Genomic DNA, 18,979 nt, shown 5'->3' on the forward strand with positions numbered 1-18,979 from the left:
AAACAAGACGCAGAGCTCTGAAATGGCACCGAGCACTTTTTGATTCTGTTTGCGAGGCTGATATGTATCGGGACATATGGCAGCATTCGAAACACTACATGCCTCATATTGGTAGGCTATGTTCTAGTTCTTCACTTCTGGCTATTAAAAGCTGTGTTCAAATTTGACCATCACTTGAATCCATTCAAATTTGTTATTAGACACACTTCTGTAACTCTGGAAAACTCCTCATCACATAGAAAAAGTATCTTCCATATCAAAATTATTAATAAATTAGAGATAGAAACCTTCTCTTCTAAATGTTGGGAACAATAGAATGTATACATCAGTTTCTTCTTTTCCAGCTACATACATCAAAAGCATGTATAGACCTACATAAATCCATTGTCAGATGGGACTGAACTGTGTAAGACTGAGGACACATTGTGGTTGCTTCAAAAGAACTCAGTCCTGTTACCCCCACCTCTTTTGGGGACTGTGACGCGGTGCGCACGCTACCATGAGCCTGGAACGCAAACACCTGCACGGGAGCACACTCAGCACTAAAGCATCAAAAAAGCACGTACCTCTCTACATGCACCTAACAGCTGAGGGACCTCTGTGGTTAAATGCCACACTGAATGAAGGTTCTAGTAAGGAGAAAAGTGGGGCATAAATGATAGTGAGCTGGCAAAGGTTAATGCCAGCCTTACCAGAAGACCCTCCCTAGATTCTGTTTATTATCAATGGAGAAGGGTGGTCTGGAGTTAAAAGCCTTGATGTCGAGATTTTGATTTACCCTCTCGAAGACGGAATCTTATTCTCTAACAATTACGCAAAGGCTTCAACCTCAGGAGGCTTACATCAGGCTCTGCATCTCTCTTATTTTTGAGCATGGCCTTCACTCAAGCAGGCATATAATTATAATTATACACAGTGTGAATAGCCAGTGGAATTTTTTAGGTCTTTAAAGTTAGGGACACACCTAAATATTGATTCTAGGCTTAAGCATGGTTATACGTGCTGGGTCTTGTTTGCTTTACTAGGCCAAAATTACCCTTTGTGAATACTCACCAATGTTTCTATATTAAAAATTTTGTGAGCTCTGTGTTGCTGTAAGAGGCAGATAACCCACTTTCTGTCTTGCAACAGGGCAGATACCTTCTGCAGTTGTCTGTGAGCAGCTCACACTTGCTAAGTATTGCCAGCTCTCAAATCTTTGGGGTGGGGGAAGCACTTGCCTGAGACTTATGTCATGATAGACTCTCCATGGGATGATTTTCCTCCAGGGTAAAAGACTGTGGTTCTCACATAGCTCAAAAGTGAGCTTGAGAAAACAGCGATAAAAGCGTATAATTTCTATATGTGAAGTGGCACTGTCTTATTTGCTGCCTCTCATTTTTCACTTTGCCATCAGTGTTAAGGCAATACCAAGGCTACCCACTTCTGAAGGGAATCGGTGGTGTCCTGGGTGACTGTTCTGCATAATGACAAGTTCATCTATGACATCAGGGACTGGGAATAGTCAGCCCCTAATAGATCCACTCCCATGTAACTGAACTGAGACACAGATTCATTTCAGATGCATGAAGAAGGCAAGTGACATAAATGTATTATCTCATTTAAAATGCATACAGTCCCAGGAAGCAGGATAGATTATAAGTGTCACTAAACAGTGCGTAGTAAATATATCATATTTGCAATGCAAGACACATCAGCTAGCCAAAGCCTGAAGTGTTCAAGATTATAGAAACTGATGGCCTGGATGTTTTCAGGACTACAGAGCCCAGATCTCTAAGTAGCATTTTCAGCCATGAAATACCAGTTAAAGGTTGAAAAAGTCCCACCTATGCTCAGGAGCAGTCTACATTTGCAAAGGCACAGAAGCCACGGCATACATACGCACTTCAACGCAATTTAAAAGAACAGTAACGAGCAAACAGCTCCCAACCATAACACCGGAGGCTTTTCTCAGCATCAGGTGCACAGCAGTACATTTTCTTCCAGCCAGCAAGCGTACGCAAATTCTGTGCTCTGTAAACGAGTGGGCTGCTGCTTCTTAACCAGCATCTTCCATTTATGTCAGCCTCACTGGTAGTAACCCAGGCAGGCTGGACTTGCACATGAATCTGCTTCATGCAAAATATGGAGACATGCTGTTTACTTGGGTTGTCATTTCCTTTGGATGTTTTCCCATAGGAAGCGGGAACCTCCAAGGTATCTCCCTATCGAGCTGTTATATAACTGCTCTTGCTTTATACACTGGAACACATTTCACTGTACAAAGGTATAAAACGCCTATTCTGTGCCCAAGAACTATTGTCTATGAATTCAAGCAGGCCCTTTAGAACACTATAAACAGGAAGAATTGACGCATTTAAAACTAGTGTGCTTATTTTCATAGATACAAGCAAGCAAATAAACATAAAGCAGAAGGGCACTGGAGAATAGATGGAATCTCCCTTGCTGCAAATATGCAAGACTTGGTTTTATAGGCCCTGGATAACCTAATCTAAAGGCCCTGCTTTTAAGAGAAGGTTGAGCCGTATTATCTCCATATTGTCCCTTCCAGCCTCAAATCATCTATCACTCTCTGGTAACTTTTATACTCTGGTAAACACTGGTAGAAGATGATAGAAAAATCAGAACTAAAATACATGCCTTCTTTTGAGAAAAATCCTTAATTCCCATTGACTATTATTTATGACAGCCGTTAACATAAGTGCTCTGTGGGGTTCTCTGCATTTTGTTGTTTAAGCACCATGTAAGCCAGTGCCTACAACGCTGGCTTGGACCTAGACTTTTAAAGAAGGCTGAGGAACGTCACTCAACTGTGTCCAAACTGGCATTTAAGACACAGATGCACAGTATTCCCCTATCATTATTTCTGCTAGTGTTTCATCTCCTGGATGAAGGATGCCATCGAGTGTAGCACTGATAAAATGTCACCTCTCAAGGTATCAACCTGGAAAGGCACGGTGGGGAGAGCCTGGTTAATACTGTATCTCAGACAAATACACCAGCTCTCCAGACAGTGACTGAGTATTACCAGAAAACCTTGGGTCTCAGTCTGTGCTAGGCTGATGACAGACTATGTCCTGGTCTCCTATGACCAAAGACATTACTTCCTATTCATTGTTATGCTTTCCCCTTGAGCCTACATGCTGGCCTCGTACCTGGACAGGACTGAATTGAGTTAGGAGAAAACTGCACAGACTGTCTGGAGTACAATGAAATCAGCTGATATACTCAGCAGAAGAGTTTTCACAGTGCCTTTAAATAATACACCTAACGTAATTATTTTAAAATGGACTTAAACTAGGCTGATTTTCAGAAACAAAACATTTCAATATGGGTAAGAAAGGCCATTAAAAAAGTAAGAAAGTTAAAGACTAGCCAATGTGCATAAAAGTAACAGATGGTGAAACTTAAGAGTGCAGTAGGGTTTGTAAAATTCCCACTAAACTTTTCTGTATTAGCTGAACTTACATTCTTTGCAGATCTCCAAGTCTTGACATAAAAGCAAGAAGACAAAAATTAAGAAAACAACAGTTAAAAACAGAAGCAGGGGGTTCTCTTGCAGTCAGTGTTAGCAAACAAGCAGGTAAGACTCAACCTTCTGTATCTGATGGAAAGTTTATCGTGGGAATTCTGATGAAACACGAGTGTACAGGATTGAGCTTTTGTAAAGGAGAAAACAGGATGTTAGCTACACAGAATTAATGGAGAAGTGTTTCCCTTGAGAAGCTGAAATAGCTATACTTGAGAGCTGGAGGAAGGGAGAGATGTTCCTTACGGGTCCCTTCCAACTTGAGATATTCTCTGATTCTCAGTGCTGGGGGGAAGCAGCCTCCACCAGCCTCCATCAGCACCCCGAATGCTGAGATGTCCCATATTTTGTGAACACACTGACAGCAAGGTCAAGGTCTGTGGCCATTCAAGAACTGCATCATGCTTTCGACAAACGAGTATTATGTACAAAGAAATAAAAGACAGGGTCAGAAGCAAAACAGGTCTACTGTAAGACTGAGTTTCTTTAAATTGACAAATAATTCTATTTCAGAGTAGTGGTTCTGCCTCAAGCAAGAGGATTGTTTCCTTTAGTCTTTCCTACTTTAGAAATCACTTGTGAATGTCTCCCTAAAGAGAAGTGAAAGGCTATTCCTGACACAGCCTCTCTCCAATATTCAGGCTTGCTTTCTAAATTCCAAAGCATAGGGGAATGAACGCTGAAAGGAATGCAGATCGAGAGCTCCTCTGATGCTTGCTCATGGCCCTGTTTTCTTCTTTAGAGACTGGACAGTGACACTAGGAAGTCTGCCTAACCTCCTCATACCAATCATCAGCTCTTCTTTATTTTGTCCTCCAAAAAGTACATGACTGATCACATGAATACAAACAGCACCAAACTGGTTCAGAAATGTTAGCCTTTCTACACATTGTAGATACAGTGAGGAGACATATTAAAATAAATTAAATTAAAATAAAAAAACTGCTTGCTTGGGCAGACAAGTATGAACCATCTCACATTAAGCTGCCCCAGAGCAACCAGTTCAGCAGCACAACTGGTGGGGTGCAGGTGCTACTGATGACTTGGGTCCCATGGTTCTGGGTTGTGCGGGATCACCTGACGGTGCCACCAGGCAACCATGGCGGGCAACCACATCAGGCATGTACTAAGAGAAACCTCTCAGAGGGACACCTGATCTGGGCATTCCATGGTCCAAGTCTGATTCAACTTGTGCTACAGTGCAACCCAAATTATTGCTGGAAACAAGCTGTTTGCTTTAACTGGGAAGTGGCAGTATGTTTCAGTAGTACTAATCCATTTCTTGCCACCAACAGTACAGACCCACTTGAGCTTTAAAAACTAAGTTTGGGCTTTAGGTAGTCTTTAGTTTTATTCTCTTACACTGCTTTTTCTGCCTGTCTCCTCCGTTCTGTAGTGGAACAGAAAGAGAGGAAAACGACTTTGTTCTTCCTTTTGGTCAATGATCAAACAATTGTTTGAAGACCTTTCCTCTACCCTAAAGAAAACAATGATCAGCCCATAAATCTCTGCTTTTCTTTCCTATTATATCAAGCTTACCACCTCCAGAAATAAGCACATTATCCTACCTCAGGAAGTGTTAAACACTAACAACAGTATGCCTCTAGGTTAACACCTTATACCACAAAGGTCACAGTTATTAGTGATGCATTTCTCTTGGGGGGGCCAAGAAACCCCAGTATTGACATTACTGGTGGAAAAGTTCCCCACTTGCTGCCCAAAACACTTCTTGGCTCATCTATGAAAACAAATATCAGCTTGGCTTTTGCTAATCAACTTCAACTAGAACTGGGCACTCAAGCCTAAGGATAAACTCTGTTTTGTTTTGTTGTTTTTTTGGGTTTTTTTTTGTTTTTTAAATAAGACTCTTCTTTTCAAACTCTGCTTTTCCATATGTGAAATGTTTTGGCTCAGTTATAGATTGAAACAGTAGCTCTTCCCCTCCCTCTCCCCCACTTGGCTCAAGTCACTACTGTGACTCAATATGTGATTTTGATTTATTAAGACTAATTTCCCACAATGAGCAAAACAAAACACATACAATGGCCCATCTGGGCAAATAATTTCTGAAAATGCTTGCAAGACAAATAGCACAGCATACTCTAAGACACAACACATGAATAATAAACAGGCACTTTAGCATTATATATTTGCTAGCATATAGTAATATATGCTGAATTTACTTTGAGATTCAGATTCGTCTTATTTTAAAATGCTACATTTTGGTTTAGTTGAGCCGCTATTTCACATCATTTCTGTTTCTATTGAAAACTTGACGCTGTTTTTAATACTAAAAAGTCATTTATCAATTCTAATTAAAATAATTTAATTATATCTCAAGTCACTATATCTAACAAAACCAAACAAGCAACCTGCAGCCCTCAGGCCAGCAAAAGTACACTGATTTCAGGCAGAGATGATATATACCTCAATTAGCAATAAATTACAACATTAACATATGCTTTCCATAAAACAATGCTGCAGTGATGTTTTTTTTCAGTGGGACTGGACAAGAATGAGCTCTCCTGTTCTGATTCATGACCAAACTTCTCATTTTGAGAGGAGTCTCAATGCCACGGCAGAATTAAGGTTAGAGCTTCCAAAGTCCTTTTCTTTTTAAAACACAAGGGAGTGTGAGAGAAGAAAACCACTGCACACAGCCCAGTGACCCGAAATGGCAGGCCTTGCACGGGGAGGTCCCACATCTCCAGGTGAACGGCCTAACAACTTGAGTATTAACCAGTCTGCTTTTCTATCTACCCCCAAAGGTACGCAGACAAACGGAATCCGTGTTGTTCTTCCTTCATGGCCATATGTCTGTATTTTACAGCAGGAGCCCACCCCTGTCCCTTCCCCTGCACATCCCCCAGCAGCATCACCTGGGATGTGCAGGTCAGAAATGAGGAAGGGGCACAAATTATTCGTCTCAAAGCAACAGCAGTTTGCAAAAACCTAATACCAGAATAGGATTTTGACAGATTTCAGATGCCTCAGCCTGCTATTTGAATATATTTCTTGTGAATTTTACTCCACCTAATGGAAGCCTGGACAGAGAAATGCTCCTAAGCAATCACCAACCACCCCCTGTTTAATTGACCGAGAACTATAGCTTTTATCATGAGAAACACTTCCCAGTGAAACATCCCCATTACTACATAGTCTGCTATATGTTACCATAACGCGATGCACAGCTGCGTGATACACTCCTTTGCAAAGAGGGCTCTTTGCTGATTTTTATTTTTCTTGGTAACAAAAGAGCCCCCCAATAGACAGCAGATGCATTTTCTCAGCTTTGATTGACAAGTCAATGTGAAAAAATGTTACAAAAGCAAAAAGCTACAGACCCAAAGATGGCTTGCTAAGAACTATACATGACAAATCTGCCAGGTTCTTTAAAGAAACTAGAGAGCTAAATTGCTACTAAATCTTTGTTTATTTTCCCCAGACTGGCAGCATTCATGTATCTTTTCTTACTTTAATTGCACATATGATGAAATCTTATGTCTCCAAAATTTTTATACAGCGTACATTACATATATTTATAAATATATTTTCTAAGAAACAGAAACCATACAGAAGACCACACAGAGAAGGATTACGCTCAGTCTTTGAGCAAAGTGGATTGTTTCAAGCATTGGGATGAATTGTTTCATTGCATATAGATTATGAAAAAGATCATAACTTATCTCAGAGTTGAGCATTCAGCATTTATATCTGGAAGCAAAGAGATGTCTGATTCTTAGCAGCGGAGAAGAAAAACAGCCCATGAATCTAATAAGATCAAACATTTGGAAAAAAAATAGGACGCTAAACAAACTATATAAATGATGAAGTAATCTGAGATTATAGTTTATCTGAAGAACAGGGTGAACCATTTTTACACAGCAGAGCAGGAAATCAAACCAAACCAACAACAAAAAACCCAATCCATTTGCTCTTTCCTGGCATTGTAAGACTTTAAACATCATTGTTTCAGGTTTCATTAATTCTAACTTTATTTTCCTTAACTATATGCACTTCTTGCTACTATTTATTAATCAGCCAATAACTTCTGTATTAATTCAATTATCACTGCTGTTTACAGTAGGAAATTAAGGTGGCAAGGGCTGTTGTAGCGATGTGAATGCAAAAAGGACCAACACAGCCACAGAAGTGTTTGCTTCAATGAAAATCTCTCTTGTACCTGAACTGCAGACAAGCTGAGGCCCAGCTAATCTTCTTTGACCCAGGCCATTCAAAACCTGCCCTGAAGAATCAGCAGTCTCTACTGTGCTAAGGAATGCTTTCTCCAGCTGAGTAGGGATGTGGATCCTACGGTACTTGCGAAAGATAAAACTGGCCCCGAGGTCAGTTGGGCAGCATCTTCCACAGGCTCTGATGGTGCATCCTTGGCACGGTGCAGAGAACGCTGCTCACCTCCCGTATGGCTGTACAGGATCCTGTATGGCTGTACAGGACCACCATCACAGAAGTACCTGTATGACAGAGCCTGCATGTAATTAATCCTGAAAACCCTGGAAGTGCTACATGTGCACAGACTGTCAGTGCACTGTACTCACTACACAAGTAGGACTGGGGCCCAGCCCCTCCAGTGTGGTTTTTTTCCTATTAATCTGTGCGTTAAATTCAATACCTCAAATTACAGATAGTCTGCTTGGTTAGCCACCAAACAGAGAATTAATATCTCTGGGATTTCCAGATGTCTTGCTTCACACTTCCAAAAGTGATACAGAGCACCTGAAATCCTGAAGAGATGTCCAAAGTCTCCACATGCTTTAGACAGAAAAAAAGAGCACTTGTTTTGGGAATCCAGACATGTGGCAGTTCTGGGAACGGTGCTCTGATTTGTAAGAGACACAAGTCTCTGTAGGTTTTGGGAGGTATGTGTGGGGCAAGCGAGAATACTTCTAAGCCTGTTGGGGCTGTTTAAATCTGAAGTACCAGAAGTAATATAGCAACAGTTTTTCTAAGATTATTACCTTTCTTTCTGTTGGACGAAAAGAATAACAGAATATTTTGAGTCTTAGTCCAAGTCAGCTACAACTTTGGATGAAAATCAAACCAACTCGTCTCCACTTAAATCTCATATAAAGTCTATAATGCAATAAATTTCATAGATGTCTAAAAAATATATACACTTTTAAAGTAAGTAGTAGTTAAATGATTTATTTTATTATTCTCTATTGTCTAACCCAATTAAATTAACATTTGAGATTGAATTATGGCTAGCTCATATTATTTGTAACAACCAACTCAGTGCTGTTGCTTCAAACTTTGCTATGATGGCATCTTTCGTACACAAATCTAAGAGGAATTCAAGTTACATGAATTTCTTTGTTCAGCTGGCAGATCCATGAGACTTTGGTGGAGGAGAAAAAACTATTATGTGGGTCCAGATTCAGCAAGACTTGCTTTGGGATTACTCTCATTTTAAGTGCTAGGATATTGCATTGCCATCTTGAATTACAGCCATGCCATAAGCATTCATCTCTGACTGACAACAGCAAAACACACTGATTCTCAAAATCTGTCAAGATTAGATATAGGCTAAGACAAATAAGTTAAGCTTGTATAATACTTATTATATTATAATCTTTGAGAATGCCCATGCAGCCGTACTAGCAAAGTTATAGTCAAAGCTTTTTTACTTTTCCCTAACATTTTCATTGCTTTTCAATGCAATTGATCCTTCAGGATTTTTAACCTTGGCCTCAGAAACATTTCTGTTTGAACTGTAAAAAGCACTCTGCTAAAGAAAAACATGAAAACATATTTAAGTGCAATTATGTGGTGAGAAGTAGTACTTAAACAAGGCGCAATGGGGGATTTTATGTTTATTATCAGTTGCAGTTCACATCTGCTCTATTCACAAAAAAGGGGGAGGAAAAGATGTTATTTCTAACTGCTAGTTCTTCAGAATCAACCTGGGACTTCACTTGATCTGTTCTTGCATTACTAAAAGTTACTGTAAATTGTAACTCGGTAATTCTACTGCTGTGTGAATCAGCAGCTACAATAAACCCTTCAAATGCCTTATCTGCCAAGGATGCAAATAGAAGTAATTGTTGAATAATATTCTCCAAATTTCACTTCACTTTGGCTTTGCAAAGTGGTTATGAAATGGCCTGCTATTTGCATAATCATTTTTTAAAAGAACAACAACTATGTGGTGAGGATTTAAGTCCCAGATGAAAACAATGAGGAACCGCTAATAGTCTCTGATGAACTGGCATTTCAGCCTAAATGACAGGCAGAAAGGGAAAGACACCTTGCATACAGATTATTTGTAACATGTTGGAGTTGGGATGCACGAGAAGAATAATACATTGACAAGAGTCCATGGGATTTGAGATCAATGAAGTTCTGAATCTCTTGCATTTGTGGAAAAGTCAAAATAAGGACCTAACACAGAAATGGCGGATGTACAGCAAAGACTGTCAGGTTTGGATTTAAATGAATGCCCGGGACTGCCAGCCCAGGGGAAGGAGGAGTGATGAGGGAGAGCTGGGGTCCAGCAGTAGACAACAGCAGGTAGAAAGGAGCTATCAAAGGCAGCAGAGATTACATTTGCTCCAGAAGTGGTGAAGAATTGCTGAACTAAGGTACATCTTTTAGAAAAATGGATCCTGTTGATTTGAACGTGGCTGTATTTGACAGTAGTGCACAACCTCAGCAAATTTATCTAGCAGCAGATTATCCTGATTTTCAAAAATACACACCTTTGCAAAACAGCATGAGAGAAAGACACAAAGCCAACAGGTCCAGGCTCTCCGAGGGATAGATGCAGCATGGCTGGAACTTTTGTTGAGACAGAAAGGTTAATTCTTTTAAAAATCTCAGTGCATCTTTCTCTTACCCAAGAACATGCTTTCTTCTGGGTATTTTTAGAAATATTACTTCAGTGGCAGAAGATTATTTGGGCCTAGACACATCACATCACGTATGATGCACATTCTGTGCATTTGTTCTCCGCTCTCCGGGCTTCCTGCCTCTCTAGGATTGCTTCTACAACTATTGCTTAAAATGGTATTGAAAAACACTTAAGAAGATACAAAGATATCACCTTATGACTGTTTAAACTCCACCTTACATATTAAAAAAAAAAAAAATAAAAAAGAGAGAGAAAGAAAAAATCAATTTGCCTATAAAATGAGTAATGGAATTCTGTATAACTCTTAATTCTATACAGTCTACACACAACTGACAAAACTAACTCCTGATTTAATTGGCTTTTCAGTGTCAGGTCTTATTTGTATATTACTGTCACAACCAAAATGAAAATTCAAGCAGCAAGAAAATAGCTACATGTATTTGATGATGTATGTGAAAGCCTTAGAAATTTAGCAACTTCTTTGATGCTTTGATCTCTGAAGAAATCTTACTAAAATTACAATCAAAGGAATTTATATTATACCAAGTACTTAAGAACAAACCATCTTAGGGCAATAATCAGTATTCTGTTTAATCCTTCATCCTTGGAATCCCTTATTGCTAAGCACCTCAATCTGATGGGAGTTACATTTCCTTAAGGATGATATTCTCCTAAAACAGAAGTATAAGTAACAGAAAGCAGCACTTCCAACTTAGAGAAAGAGCTAGGAATTGGGTTTTATTCTTCTGGTTAAACACAGTCCACTGAAGCTGTTTTTTGAACATACATAAGTTAAGAAAATTGGTATGCAGCTCATTATGAGTCTGTTCAGATTTTTATTTTCCTAGAGCAGACAAAGAAATAGAATTTCCAATACACAGCTACTTTTAATTTAATCTTTTTCTAACTATTTCCTATTGTCAGTGTTTATAGAAGCCTATTACACAGATGAGTATATCTAATATTTATAAAGTAAATTAACACTGTACTTTATAACATGCAAAGGCAGATAAATAATGAATTATCCTTTTCATCAATCTGACCACATAACGTCTATTTCACTGTAATATTAAGCACTGCATCAGACTGTTTGTTGTAATCCCCCATGGCAAGTTAAATAAAACACTGTGATATAAAGGATCCCTAAGCTACAGCCTACAGAACAGTAGAAGAACATTAGAGCCAAGCAAGATTTAACAAAAACACTAATTACTGGTTAGATTACAGATTTACCACCAGTGGTTGATGAGAGGTAAAGGAGGGTTGTACTTTTGCAGGAGCAAATGAGAGACCAAACCATGACTCCCAGTCACAGCCACAGTCTCAGTAACCTCCCACATTCTGACTAAGCAATTTTACCTCCCATTTTACCTGTGCAGGTTATTTTTCTTCCTGCACAAGGTGGAGTTTAATCTTACAGTGGTTTTCTACTATCTATATCCTTGCGCTCCACCGCTATTTAGTGGTGAAAAAATTACGAGCAGACTAATGTGCAAACACACCTGACTCCAAACACACTGACAAGAAAACGTGCCTACTTTAAATGAGAATCAATCTCTGTTACAACTGTTAGCTCCAGCTCGTTTGGACTGGTATGACTTGGAGAGCTCACAAAGAGGGGTGCTGGAGCAGTAATAATAATCATAGTACCAGAGAATCGTATGTTGAGCTTTGAAAGGTGGCAGATGCACCAGGCCTGCAAGTACATCTGAGGGAACCCGAAGAGATGACAGAGGCAGACACAGGTTAATCATGTCTCTGACAAACTCATTGGGAGGTTTTTTCCCTTTTGGGCTGAGGGGCTGGAGAACAAGGCCTGTCAAGGCAATGTTCTCAATGGTGAACAGTTAATTCATCCTGGAGAACATCCTGTCCTGACTTCAGCATTCCTTACGCCCTTATAGACTCATTTTGGTTTTTAATGTGTTTATGTCTACACCATTGAGAAACAGCCAGGAATTAGAGCAACTTCCAGGGAAATAATTTTGCCTCATTAGAGTTCTTAAACCGGCTGGCACAACAGTATCTTTAGTTGCCCACTACATGGCTATTTCAGGCCTATTCTCCTGGGAAATGTAACATGAGGAGCAGTACCACCCAGTAATTTCAGCTTCAGCTCTGCTATCAAACCCAGTGATAAAATGCTAATATCTCTAAAAGTTGCTTACTTTATTAAAGTGCTGAAGTTTATCAATTAAATTGCTGATGAGTGGGTCCAATCCTCTGACTTTCAGCTCCGGATTATTAATCTGTGCCTTCAGTCCATTGGAAACAACTCTGCTGGTGTAACTGAAACAGAAAAAACAAAAAAAAAAGGAGAAGATTGGCACCATATCCATCAGAATCAAAAATCATATTAAAGGGGACTTAAAAAAAGCAAATATTTTGCAAATGGGAATAGAAATTTGTAATAAATATTTATGTTTTTAAATACACCCAACCAGAATAAAATCACAGACTCTTGCAGTACCATTCATCACTTCAAACTATTCCATGTCATGAACTGACAACAATTTCATAAACCACAGAGGTTCCTTTCATTCATATTTTAATATTTTAACCTTTATAAGTAGCTCAGGTTCTTCAATGCGGCAAAGCTGATAGCTTCCAAGAAAACCATTCTTTCATGACTACAGAAACCCAGAGAATTTAAGACAGAAACTAAATATTGAGAATGAAGTAAAATCCAATGAAAAAGTAGTCTGATTTTAAAAATATTTTTAATACAAGTGTAAGATTGGACTTCTTTGGCTAGACTAGCAGGCTATAACCGAGCTATCTAGAGACACCGTGAAGCAGCACCTGCTGTTCTGCCAGGGCTCCTCACACCACACCACATCCGCAGTAGCAACTCGCCAGCCGGGGTCCATGTGCAGGAATTCTCTCCAACCAAGTTCTGCCTTGTTTGAGGGATAGCAGCTGTTCTGTTATCAGCAGCCTTCGGATGGAGGGGTTGGACTAGATGACCTTTGAAGGTCCCTTCCAACCCAAACTATCTTATGATTCGCTCACTAACTGTTGACTGAATGGTTTCTGCCAGTCTTTTCTGGAATACAGCACTGGGTACTACCAAAACCAAATTGGTTTGGGACTCCACCCATGTATCCTAATGGGAGAACTGCAAGATTGTGCAGATTTGGTCTCTACTTCTGAACTCATCTTTACCACAATTGAGGAGGTGAAACCATCAGCACATACATGCTGTGCATATATATCCAGTGCTTCCTGGAAGCATTCGAACTACTGCATATTGGACCCAGAACTGACCTCTTCATGCATCATTTAAGTTCAGCCCACCTGCAATCCACTGCAAATCCCAGAGAGAGACAGAGCAATATTTTTTTTTGGTGAGTGGCACTTTTGAGGGTTCTACGCACCTGTGCTCCTTACTTCAGCACTTAATTTTCACAAAGTGAATCATGGATATTTAGATGACCATTTAGGAAGTCAACAAGAGACTGTTGCCAAACTAAACTCTCTGAAAGCCACACACGTGCCTGGGGGGATCTCAAGATGCCATATTGACACCCTTACAGACTTGGGTAGTCACTGGATGGGCTTCTCTGGACTGAGGCATCAAGAGAAACATCCACCTACATTTTTCACTTTGATCGGACATATCATGATTTTTCAGGACTTTTGAAGATGCTCGAAATATAAGCCATACCCCAAAAATAAGCTCTAGTTACAGTTCATTAAAAAAGTCAATTTAAATACTGCCCAGGCAGCTATATGTGTAAAAAAGCAAGCATCTTTTGTAGCAAAAATTAATATAAGACCCTGTCTTATTTTCAGGGAACCAGGGTATAATCTAGGATAAAGAATGGAAAGTTGCTTCCTCCTTGGCTTGGTGAGGTTGTGGGGTTTTCTTGGCAAATGATACTGGGTTTTTTTCCCCTGTGAATCACAAGCCTCTATTAATGCCTCTAAGTAGTATTACAAGCCTACAGCACTGCATGGAATTTGCATAAACACGACCAATTCAGGGACATCAGCAGCATTAATGCCAGAGTCCTCAAAGGGACCCAAAATGTGGAAAGTCAGTCTCAGTCAACTCATATATATTTCTGTTGCTAAATACATCCCCACTTTTACATACATTGTCATCAAGAAAATAGGACCATTTGGTATAAGTGAGGTCACAGTCCACCAACACAAAGGGGACACTCATATCCTTCAAGTCCCATCCACATGAGAGCTTTAAAGAGTGTTTCCTTAAGAGATATACATAAACTATGCACAGATACTTCTGTTGCCCAGATTGCTTGTAATTAGATTGACAATGCAGATAACCTAAATTTCAGATGCCAGGGATAGCGTGCACGAGTCGTGCAAATCCTGCACGTTTCCTCACCACCTTGGTGTGGCACAGCTCCCCCCGAGCACTAACAACTACATCTCACTGCTAATGCGGGGCACCAGCACACAAGAGCTGGCCCAGCCATGGGCTGGAATGTGACCTGCACTACTGGCAATGCCCAAAAATCAACTACAGTCCTTTGGTGGAGGTGGAAGACGTGATGTGCTAAATGAGTGGTGTAAATGCTGGTGTAAAGAGAGGCAAAACACCCACTTGGAGTGTACAACAAAACCAGCTCTTGGGTTTCCTCCTGATAACCTGTAAATTCTGCGTTCTTACTGAGAGATCACTTCTATAACAAACCCAAGACTAGAAGGACTCAGACGAACTAAAAAAAGGTGAGTTCAGAGAGGGTGGGCTGCACCATGAGGAGAAAGAGACAGAGCAGAGAACTGAAGAATTGCAGAGAGAAGGAAGAAATTCCTTCCATCCACCCCAGCCAAGGACCAGAGGCTGTACTACAAAAAGATATGATGTCTATCTGACTGAAACTACTACCCTGTAAACAATGATTTCTTCTACTAGCTCTGTATCATGCTAAAATACCTTGAAATAAACACTAAACACTTCCTGAAAGATAATCTGATCACTTCTTTGCACTATCTGAAACATTTTTTGGTTGACATCAGATCCTGAATTACTGGAAATGTACATTAAGTAAGATCAGAAATTGGCTTGCTTTATTTAATAACCTGCAATTTAACTGAAATATTGTAGTACAGAACTGTTAACTCTGGTTACAGCTCTAGGAACTTTACTCGAACTAAACCCAGAAATGTCAGCAGGAATGGCCAGGACACTTGTATTAAAATATAGTTACTGGAACACTCCTGAAATAACTGCTACATGGGAGACCAAGGAACAGTACACGCAGACAGAATTTTCCTCCAGACCTCAAGCCTCCTGCCAACGTTATTCCACCGATTGCACAGGCAAAGCTATGATACTTTAAAAAAAGTCCCAAACAAACAAAACCAAACAAACATGCAAAAACAAATTACAAAAAACAACCCCTCTAACATCAGATTTACAGTATTTCAGAATAGCAATGATTATTTTAGATCTTAGTTAACACAGCTCACCGCAAGTTTAAAAAAAGGTTAAAAGTTAAATTACATTTACACATGGGATTGCATCTCAACTGAAGGCACACACATTCATTTTCTATGTAGATAAATGAAGATATTTGAATCTAAACACTTATTTTAAAATAAAGCCAGATACTATTCTGAAAATGTGTTCTTTTTAACTCCTCACATGGAAAGGGATCGACGAATCTGCCTTTTTAGATAGCTCAATACTTTAAAAACAACATATAAAATAGAAATAACTTGAAATTCCAGGCAAACGCCTGCAGGAGCTGCATTAGGGATAAATCCAACTAGGAAACAGGGTGCTGTTTACACACCACTCTCTCCCCTCCTCCCCACATCTTATTTGCTGAGATGGTTCTCTTTAGTTAACCACACTTTTTAAAAACATAACAACGTGCTACATATCACCAAAGCAATTATTTTGAACCACAAATATTTTTTTGAAATCTGCTGTGCAGTTTTTCATCATTTTTGTTGATACTGGCTGAATAATTCTACTATGATCAACAGGGGCTAAACCCGCAACACATCTCCCAGACGTACTGACAAGCTCAAACTCTTTGTGAATGAAACTCTGCTGGTTCTAAAAGTCACGTTTAACCACTCGCTTCTTTGGCATTACAAAAATGTGACTGTCCAATTTTATGTACAAATGTCTAAACGGTTCTGTAAGAAAAACAACCCCTCTCCTCACAACAGGAAAACACATTAAAAAACTGCAGACTGAACCGCCAAAAAAAGAAGTGTTTTCTCAGCCTTCTAAAAAGGAGCAGCTGTCCAGCAGCAGAATGCAGAAAGTCTAAAGAAAGCAAGCCACTGATTTTATAACCAACAAAATCATAAAGCCGTTCAGACTAAGCTAGACTTTACAATGAATGTTTCACATCCAGCTCTGCTTTTTTCATCTTTATGCGTAATTTCTTAAACGGGAAACAATCCTAGAGATATATGTTGCCTATAAAACCAAACCACCCAGAAGTAGATAGCACTATGCAAATAATAACTACAATGAACTAAAATTATGTCTTTTTAGGCCCATGTTTGAAAGTCAGTCATTGACTGCAGGCTCCCTTTTGCTAAAAAAATCCTGAAGTAGCCTGTTTGTGTCAGCAATATACTCACCACACTGTCAGTGCAGACACCACCCACCACCACCAAATGACTCAGAGGTTAAAGGGTTAGTGGGGGAGAAGGACGGAAAGAGCTTTGAATGTGTCGTTTAGACAGAAGCAGTGAGAAATACGGATAAGCTATTTAACTGGCCTTCAGATCCACTGAACAATTAATTCAGTTACATTAGGTATAGTTCACCAGATGGTGTGTTTTGTCTCATATTTATTCATAATTTGACCCTTGCGCTGGGATGGTTTGCCCGAAATTCAATTATGTGAATCCACTGCTGGTCTGCATCGGCCTGTCGTGTCTTCATATTAATAATTTTTGTACATTACTCTTGTAGTTTTTAGATGCAGCCCTTGGTGCGTGTGACACTCTGACCCACAGGGCTCTGCAAGGAATGGTTTTCTCCTAGCTCACGGAGCACAGAATCATGCACTGGCCAGTAAATGAAGTGATGAAAAACCTACGTGGATGCAGGATTTGAAATATTTCCTCAAGATTATCAGCTTTGATCTGATTAACCCTTCTGCCCAGTTCTTTGCAAAATGCAAAGAACAAGCAATTTTATGTGCCTTGCCTGGCGATCTTGCTTGTCATTCAGTGAGTAACTTCAAGGAAGCAAAGCACGTGCCATTTTCCTGAAGTGATTTTGATGCTTAAACATAATTCTCAGGAGGAAGAGCCAGTCCAGGCGGGATCCTCCTTTGGCTCAACTGTCCCGAAGCTGCTCCACACGATGAGACCAGCAGCCAATGGGTCCCCCCACCTCCTTCCAACTTTTGTTATTAAACTGACCGACAGAACACGCTTCATCCCTGAGCAACCCCCACAACAGCACTACCAGAGAAACGTCTTACATCACACTCATAATTTCTGTAACAGTTCACCAAACCTGGATTAGCCATTGAGCACCTTTGGCTGAGAGGTCTCAACACAAGGAATGACCAGCCCATGATCGGTACTGTTCTCTAGGTACTAAATGCTCTTTCACCAAGCTGCCACAATAAACAGTTTGGGGTTTTTGTCTGTTTGTGTGTTTTGTCTGTGTGTTTTTAAAACAAACAAAACAAACACAAAACAAAAACCACCAAACAAACAAACAAAACATCAAAAAAACCCCAAAACAACCCCACAAACATCCTGATAAATTGACTGTCAAATAACCAGCAGCCACGAGGGAAAACCCTGCAAACGTCTCCAGATTTTGGTTTTGCTTTATAATTCAGTTTATTTTCATCTACCCAACTTGAATATTCAGTGTGTAAGTGGTTTTGTGGAAGACTTCATGACTAATATTTACTCAGTTGGCCTGATCCATTAGGTCATTCTGCAATTAGCTCCATTAACTTCAAAGTTTCAGTCGGGCCTGGACTGGGAGCAGAGCTGCAGTCCGAGCAGCTGGCAAACGTGTCCCCTGACAAGCAGCATCCCACACGCAACCCTGTGCAAGGGCACACGTTGGGACATCTTGAGAGCTCCAGGTGTTTACAAGCCCTTGCAATGCAGGACTGCAGGCTTTTGTGTGATTGCTGAAAGTCACATCTTGTAACTACTTGGGTAACCTGAAAACCAATGCGGCGTTCTGTTTGCTTTTAAGGAAAAAACGTGTAATTTATGCCAGCAGGAACAATTCTACTGAAGTCAGTGGAGACATACTAGGGTAAAATCTGCGTACATCACATTAAAATCTGACCCTCTGTGCACAATGGAAAAAAAATTCACATGTTCTACAAGCACAATTGGAGCAATATTCTCCAAGAGAAAGATTTATCTGTTTAAAAATACCTCTGTAAAGCGTTCATTTTGACATGATTAAGTAAATGCCAACAGACTACAAGAAAGCTCAAGTCTAGCACATAATTAGTTTAGCTGCCCTGAAAATTTTGTGAAGCAGAACTGACATGATGTGAATACTGTCTCTGCCAGAACTACTCTAATGGGCTTCAGTGAAAGTTTCACAAATAATCTTGTTTATTAGCAGTTATGGGAAACGATGAGACAAATAC

The 18,979-nt window shown here is 39.9% G+C and overlaps 1 protein-coding gene and 1 long non-coding RNA gene across 7 annotated transcripts in view; both read right to left on the reverse strand.

The window, feature by feature from the left end:
- The window catches only part of LOC102084468 (glypican-5), a 442,035-nt gene that overhangs the window by 181,937 nt on the left and 241,119 nt on the right, over nt 1–18,979 (reverse strand). For all 6 annotated transcript variants that reach the window (XM_065074303.1, XM_065074305.1, XM_065074304.1 and 3 more), the window contains one exon: nt 12,569–12,689. In XM_065074303.1, coding sequence (XP_064930375.1) covers nt 12,569–12,689 — 121 coding nt within the window. The remainder of the gene's footprint in view (nt 1–12,568; nt 12,690–18,979) is intronic.
- On the reverse strand, nt 5,348–12,561 carry LOC135580264 (uncharacterized). Its single transcript, XR_010474774.1, has 2 exons — nt 10,249–12,561; nt 5,348–8,004 (listed from the first exon to the last, which is right to left on the reverse strand). It is a non-coding gene; the product is annotated as an uncharacterized LOC135580264 (long non-coding RNA).

Source organism: Columba livia, chromosome 9, assembly GCF_036013475.1.
Source record: "Columba livia isolate bColLiv1 breed racing homer chromosome 9, bColLiv1.pat.W.v2, whole genome shotgun sequence".
NCBI classification, from domain to species: Eukaryota; Metazoa; Chordata; class Aves; order Columbiformes; family Columbidae; genus Columba; species Columba livia.